We start from the raw sequence: 7,689 nt of genomic DNA on the forward strand, positions 1-7,689 counted from the left end.
CTTTTTTTCTTTTTTTTTTTTAATAGGTTAATCTCTTGGGGATAGATAAGTTAGGCTGGGAAGACATCCAGAAAACTAAATGGCATTTGTTAAAAGTAATAATGTTCATTAAAAAAATAATTTCGTAAAGAAGCTTTAATCTTGAAAGAGTAAGGCAAATTTGTTTTTTTTCCCCCCCGTTTTTTTTTTTTTTTTTTTTATACCAGGGCCACAACCATCTCTGGGAGTTAGTTTTGGAACGCCTTTCGGCTCAGGTATTGGCACTGGCTTGCAATCAAGTGGCTTAGGTTCTTCAAACCTTGGAGGTACACTTTAACTTTTCTAATATTTTATTGGACTATTAAGCGTTTGCATTGATACTGGACTGTAAAAACAAATTTCTAAGAGGATCTGCTGCTATTTTGGAAGTTAAGGTTCCATCTGGCAAAAACGATTCTCCAGACTTAATCAATGCCTTCTAGTATTAGCTTTAGAGCTTAAAGAATCATTTCATCTTCTGTGAAAAGGAAAAATAAAAAATTACTAAAATTATATGGTAGGGAGGTTTGTATTTTTAAAGTGGTATGCTAAAATGTTAACTTTAGAGTTAATGAATTTAATTTTAATTAGAAATTTAAAAAATTAGTCCTCTTAACACTAGAGTCTGAAATATTTCGAATATACATGCTCTAATCATAGTCTTCTTTTTCTGAATGTGAGCACTTTAACTGGGGAAATAATTTCATTACAAATTGAACAGCCAGACTTTCACCTATTCCTAAGTACTTTTCGCATATTTGCCTATATACATACTTGTATACGTAAGGAATTAAGCTTATTTTAATAGTTCATAAGTTAACTATATATCAGTAAGGTAAGTCTTCTGCAAAAACATGCTAAATAGAAATGCATTCAAAATTCTTGGATATGGGTGATTGAAAGTTGATTATATTTTGACAAATGTAATGAGTAAGATACCCTTATTCTCACTAAAATATATCTTCATAAGAAGGAAAGCCTATAAGCTGTTGTGACCGCTTAAAGTAATAGACTCTATTAGGAATTGCTAGAATTTAGACAGCATATTTTATTTGATCTATAATCCAGTTTGCCATCATACTTCTTAGAGTTACAGGCAATAGCGTTAAACTCAGTATTTTAGATAAACTGTTACAAAGCAGCCTAAAAAGTCATTTAACTCTATTCGCGGAGCATCTGGCTTTTAAGAGTACTTAGCAGAAGCTGCTGACAAACTTTGGGGAAAATATTTCTTTTTTAAGATTATGAAAATAGTTATTGCTAAGAGGACAATCATGATGTCTGCACCCCCATTTCTTACTGTTGTACCAGCTGGTCATACAGTAGGAACCTACTGTTAATTGAGTAGATGTAAAGCGATTGACCATTGTGTAGTTTTTCAGCGGTTTTTGTTAAGTGAAACTGTTTCGGCCAAGAGCAGAGTACAATTACCTTGCGGCGTTTAGTGTTTTAAATTGTTGTGCATGCCGTGCTTATATGTGAATTTGATCCATCTTTTTTTTTTTTTACAAAACGAAATACCCTTGAGTAGGTATGTTTATGCCCGTTTGGCTAATATCACACTTGAGTGTTCACTAAAACTTCCAGCCCATTTGGGAGAGAGAAAATACTAATACGATCTGGTTTTTGCATGACCTTGTTCTTTTAAATTATTGATGGGTCATAAACTTAGCCTAAATAGATATAAAATTATTATTTCAAAATTAATCTGTTTCTTCCAAAAGTCTTATGCAATGGAATAAAAAGCAATTTCCTTAATAAGGTCATGTCTTTTAAGACTGTATTTCTTAGGCCTTTGATAATTTTAGGTTTTACTTGTTAGTATCCGTTGACCTGTGTTTTACATACCGTTGTGTATTTCTCTATTGCCCTTCCACTAGGCTTTGGAACTAGCTCTGGTTTTGGAAGCAGCACCACAGGGGCCTCCACATTTGGATTTGGAACAACAAATAAACCCTCAGGAAGTCTTAGTGCAGGTTTGTGTTTCTGCCTGAATTTCAGGCACATTGAAAAGTGCAAATTATTTAAACGTACAGCTATTATTATTTCTAATCTCCCCCCAAAAGTCACTGATTCTGTTACTACTCCCTGGATAAAGCGTGCAAGCCTAGCTAATTACATAGCTTTATCTTTCTCACAAACTAAAGGTTAGGTTTGTAAAATATTTTTAATAAGAAGACTTCTTAGTTTGACTTGATAAATAATTATATCCTCTCTTAACCAAGTAAAGATTCATTTGAACCCTGGTGACTAGCTTCATGGTTAAATAATTTTCCTGTCATTGCAAAAATGAAAACCATCATTGTGAAAGTTTAACCCAGTTTTTATCTGTGTTCGTTTAGGAGAATGATTTGTATTCCCAAGAGATGTCTTCAGTTAGAAATGCCTTTGGTTTAAATACCAGTCTTAATGGTGGTTAATGGGTTCCATGTTCATTTTTGAAATAGGTGTAATCTTTTTGACTCTGGTGAAAGAAAATTCCAAATTACATCTACTTTTGCATTTACTATATGTTTGTAAATAATGGCTTGTTTTAATGTACTGTTTAGGGATAGATAGTACGTCTAATATAATGACATAGTTGAAAGAAATCCCGTTTAATACAAAGTTGTGGTTAAAATCAGCACTTCCAGCTGAGTAAAATAATAGTAAAATTCAGTGGTATCTGGATCTAGAGATAGATAAAGATGCTATTAGTTAACTAGGCAGTAATAGTATTTTAATTATATGAGAGCCTGTATAAAAATCAGAACAGCAAGTACTGCTCTTTAGTGTGTTCGTTGTCCTGAAAACTGTGGGTTTGAGGCTTCCTTGGAGGACTTAGAATTGTCTGGGGGACCAAAGGTCTGTCTGTTCTACACCTTGATAAAATGTTTATGGTGGGGCTGAGGAAGAAGGCATCTTGATTTATTTTAATTAACAAAAAAGTTTCTGGCAGCTTCACATTTTCTCTGGACTTCAGTTACTTGTGCTAAAGCTTCTCTTTTGACCTATATCACTAAACTTCTGTCTCTCAGGGTGCCACGTAGAGTTGTTAGCTAAATTAATTTCCTATAAAAATTTACGTTAGAAGTTTAGCACCCTAAAATAGTTACTATTCTTATCAATTATGTGTTCTTTCAGATAGAAATTTACCTCTCATCCCATTTTTTTAAATTTGTTTTTGTGACTTAACTTCTGATATAAATGTTTTCTTCCCTAAACATAAGGCTTTGGCAGCTCAAGTACATCTGGGTTTAACTTCAGCAACCCTGGCATCACGGCGTCAGCTGGTTTGACATTTGGGGTGTCCAATCCTGCCTCTGCAGGTTTTGGAACAGGAGGACAACTCCTTCAGTTGAAGAAACCGCCAGCTGGAAACAAAAGAGGAAAAAGATAAACATATGGGTTGGTGTGTTAAGAGAATCCATAGCAGCATCGCTCATTCTGAGTCTATTTTTCTAAAATTGATGCAGTAATTAAATTGCATCCGAGATTTATAAAGTTTTGATATTTTTCCCTACACTGGAATTTGAACTTCGTTCATACTTGCCATGCCGAACAGCTTTTTCTTGTGAATTTACAACCCGGTTGTGTATTTTTCATTATTTTGATTTGTAAAAAAAATGTTCTGATTATATCACTGATTGACTAGTAAAACCCACTGTTTAACTTAGTGTCGATAGCAGTGTTTCTCAGTAAGGTTTACACTGTGTGAATATATGCACATTGGTTTAGTATACAGTTGGTATGACTCTAGGGTCTGTACTAACATCAGTTTGTTTCCTGATAAAGGCCTTTGAACTATATACACTGCAGGGCGTCTTGTGAATATGTATATAAATATACACAGAAGAATACACACAATTGTGTATGCATAGAAAATATATATTTACAGACCTACAACTCTTGCCTCAGACTGTTCCCCTTTTCTAAGGGTATCCAGTTTCTCACCCTTTAAGCTTCAAATCCTCAGTGCTTGTCGAATGATGAACTAGGAGCACCAGTTCATTACCAGCTGTTGGCTTAAAGACTTGTTGAAATAGTTTCTGGCATAAATTTTTGGTCAGCTCAACTTCACTGAGTCTAGCATTAGGTAGACCTATTTATCTTTTAAGTACAGTTTTCAGATGGAATGTGAAACATGGAATTTTCCGTTTTCGTTTCCACTTTGGATTTTAGCAGCTACTCCACAAGAGGAACGCTGTGAGATTTGTCAGGCAGATTTTAACTTTCATTATCTTATAAATTCCCATATTGCACATATAAAGTGTTTTTTTCTTTCCAAGATGGGCCTTCAGGAGCATATTTGAACTCCAGACTGGTGTTCTGGGACAAAGAGCTATTAAGCCAAATCGATTCTATGCAGGTGACGGATGCACTATTTAGTGGAAACTTTTCTAGCTATTCCAATCGAGTTCTTTCTTAGAGGGCTATCGATGTTGACACCAAATGGAGTGGCTTATCAGCCTCTTAATGTCTTAAGTAAGTGCTTAATATGGAATAGAAAAACAGTATATTTTAAGGAAAAACAAATTCTTTGTAGCAGCTATAAACGTTCCCTTGTTCGGATGGTGACAGAGCTCCAGGTAATAATAGCCCATCGGAATGTCAGGTTGCATCTGTGTCATAGTGTGTGTATTAGTACTCGTGAGTGAAGCAGAGTGCAGAGAAATGAGAGCCCTTTGAAAGAGAACTGCCTTAGCTGTGATTTCCAAGAGAAACCATTAGGTAGACCTATTTATCTTTCAAGTACAGTTTTCAGATGGAATGTGAACATGGAATTTCATTGAAAATAGTTTTCTATATAGAAGGGTTTGTACATAATGTGCATCAAGTGAATATTTTCAGAATCATTTTCACCAAGGCACCTTTTTTTCTAAGATAGGATTGCATATATATATAAACACATATATATTTTTAGTATAATGTTAGTTGGGTTTAATTATAAAAGTATTGTCCAATCTGTATTATTTATCTGCATATAGCAATGGTTGGCTTTTTTAAATTGAAATTTGTGCACCTTAATGCATTAAAATAAGGAAAATCGTTTGTTTTGGGGCACTGAATTTGTTTTTATTTCTGTGTACTTCTCTAATATTGTAATTCCCAAATCAGATTGTGGAATAGGTTAGGAAAGGTGTAATTTTGTGTTTTGAATTACTGTCAGAATTAAGTATACAATTAAATCAAACTTTTTTTTTTAAGGGACATGCATTGGGCCGCAGAAATCTGAATATTTATATTGTTGTTTTTTTTTTCTTTGTATATTTTACATTTTAATATGTTGAACCACTGGAAATTTTGTAACGGAATAATCTGTGATAGGAGTTAAAATGTGTTGTCTTTGTCTCCACTGTCTTCACTTTGTCCAAAGCCTATCGTTATGTAAACAATAAAATTATTGTGTCAGTTGCTTTGACTCTTTGTAGGCGTCAGTAGTTGTTCTTAATACGTAATTTTGCGGATTACTGCTCTTGTATTCTCTTTGGTTGGTTTCTAGTGTTTTTCCCTTCACTAGTTTATACATCTCACATTTCTTTTTTAAACCTAAGACTGACCGCAAGATAGTAAGTTCTTTATCATTTGCTTTTGTCTTTTCAAAATTAAAAACAGTAAACATTTTTAATAAAAATTTCCATTATATAGAAGAATATTTACTAAAACGTGAAAGTCCCCTTCAAGTCCTAAAGCCTCAGCCCCCCTTCCTTCCCCAGAGGGTCCCTCTTCACGGTTCAGTATGTATCTGTGCAGGTCCTTTTAAAAATGTCTTTACCAACATGTGTATAGGATGTTCGTTCTCTTTCATTTTTCTCTCCTTTTCTCACATTTTATCTTTCTCTCTTTTCTAACAAATGAGTTAAAACTCTATATATTCTGTGACTTGCTTTTTTTCCCCTTTGATGGTGTATCATTGACATCTTCCTGTGTCAGTCTATATAGATTTCCTTTTTACATACTGTCCCATATGGACTGTGATTTGTGTAACTGTTCCCTACTGAGAGACAGTTAAGTTCTTTCCAATGTTTTAATTCTACAGAAAAAGCTACAGTGAGTATCCTTGTACATGACCTTTTAGGCTTATATTTATTTATTTGTTTGTTTATTTATTTATTGTGATTGATTCTAGAAGAAGAATTGCAAAAAAAGTATATAAATTATATGTCTTACTGTCAGATTGCCTTCCAAAAATATGTACACTCTGACTAGCAGTATATGAATACCCATTTCCTTGCAATCTCTGTATCCCTGAGTATTGTCAATCTTAATAATAACTTATAGGGCTGAACTTTTATATATATCTTAGCTATTTGTGTATCAGTGGGAATTGCATGTTAATATCCTTTGGCTATTTTTATATAAATATAGGGTTTTTTTCTTAAGATTTGTAGGAGCTCTTTAGATAATGAATATTACATTTTTCCTGTTAGATATGTTAGACTCTTGGAGTCAGCTAGGTTCATACCCCTGCCTTGACCCTGTGTGATCTTGGGCAACTTTCTTAACTGTTTATAGAGCTCAAACTCATCATCTGAAAAATGGGGATCGTATACGTGGGTGGTGGTGCTAAGAGAGAGAGTCTACTTTAAAGCACTTGGGTAGCACAATGATGTGTTGTGTTAGCTGTCCCAGCACCAGTGCCACGTTATTTTAATTGCTGTAGCCCTGTGCTTTATTTTGGTACCTGGTGGGGAGGATGCCCGATCTTGTTTTTCTCTGTTTTTGTTTATGTTCTTCTGTGGGATGGCTATTCTAGAACACTTACTCTTCAAAGTGAACTTTCGTATCTGTTTTCTCAGGTTTGATTTTTTAAAGCCTATTGGGATTTTCATTGTGTTGTTGTTGGGTGCCATCAACTCTGTTCCGATTTATGCACAACAGAACAAAATGCTCCTCAGTGCTGCTCCATCCTCACAATCGTGCTTAATTTTAAACCCATTGTTAAAGCCACTGTGTTAATCCATCTAACTGAGGGTCTTCCTCATTTTTGCTGACCCTCTATTTTACCAAGCACGATGTCCTTCTCTAGGGACCGATCCTTCCTGACAGCATATCAAAGGGATGTGAGACATAGTCTTGCCATCCTTACTTCCAAGGAGCATTCTGGTTGTACTTCTTCCAAGACAGATTTGTTCGTTCTTTTGGCAGTTTATGGTATACTCAATGTTCTTTGTCAACACCAAAATTCAAAGGCATCAGTTCTTTGGACTTGCTCATTTATCGTCCAGCTTTCACATGCATAGGAGGTGATTGAAAACACCATGGCTTGGGTCAGGCACACCTTAGTCTTCAAGGTGACATCTTTGCTTTTCAACACTTTAAAGAGGTCTTTTGCAGCAGATTTGCCCAGTGTGGTGCATCTTTTGATTTCTCAACTGCTGCTTCCATGGGTATTGATTGTAGATCAAAGTAAGAAGAAATCCATGACAACTTCAATCTTTTCTCCGTTTATCATGATGTTGTTCATTGGTCCAGTTGTGAGGATTTTTTTTTTTTTTTTTTTATGCTGAGGTGTAATCCGTACTGAGGGCTGTGGTCTTTGATCTTCATCAGTAAGTGCTTCAAGTCCTCTTCACTTTCAGCAAGCAAGGTTGTGTCATCTGCATAACGCAAGCTGTTAATGAGTCTTCCTCTAATACTGATGTCCTGTTCTTCATATAGTCTAGTTTCTTGGATTATTTGCTCAGCATA

The 7,689-nt window shown here is 34.9% G+C and overlaps 1 protein-coding gene across 2 annotated transcripts in view; it reads left to right on the forward strand.

Annotated features, from left to right (window-relative positions):
* NUP58 (nucleoporin 58) overlaps positions 1 to 5,419 on the forward strand; it is a 43,459-nt gene extending 38,040 nt beyond the window's left edge. For both annotated transcript variants that reach the window (XM_049867163.1, XM_049867164.1), the window contains 3 exons: positions 207 to 305; positions 1,899 to 1,994; positions 3,228 to 5,419. In XM_049867163.1, coding sequence (XP_049723120.1) covers positions 207 to 305; positions 1,899 to 1,994; positions 3,228 to 3,397 — 365 coding nt within the window. In that variant the 3' untranslated portion in view covers positions 3,398 to 5,419. The remainder of the gene's footprint in view (positions 1 to 206; positions 306 to 1,898; positions 1,995 to 3,227) is intronic.
* Positions 5,420 to 7,689: the final 2,270 nt, after the last annotated feature.

This window comes from Elephas maximus, chromosome 23 (assembly GCF_024166365.1).
Source record: "Elephas maximus indicus isolate mEleMax1 chromosome 23, mEleMax1 primary haplotype, whole genome shotgun sequence".
In the NCBI taxonomy this organism is placed as follows: Eukaryota; Metazoa; Chordata; class Mammalia; order Proboscidea; family Elephantidae; genus Elephas; species Elephas maximus.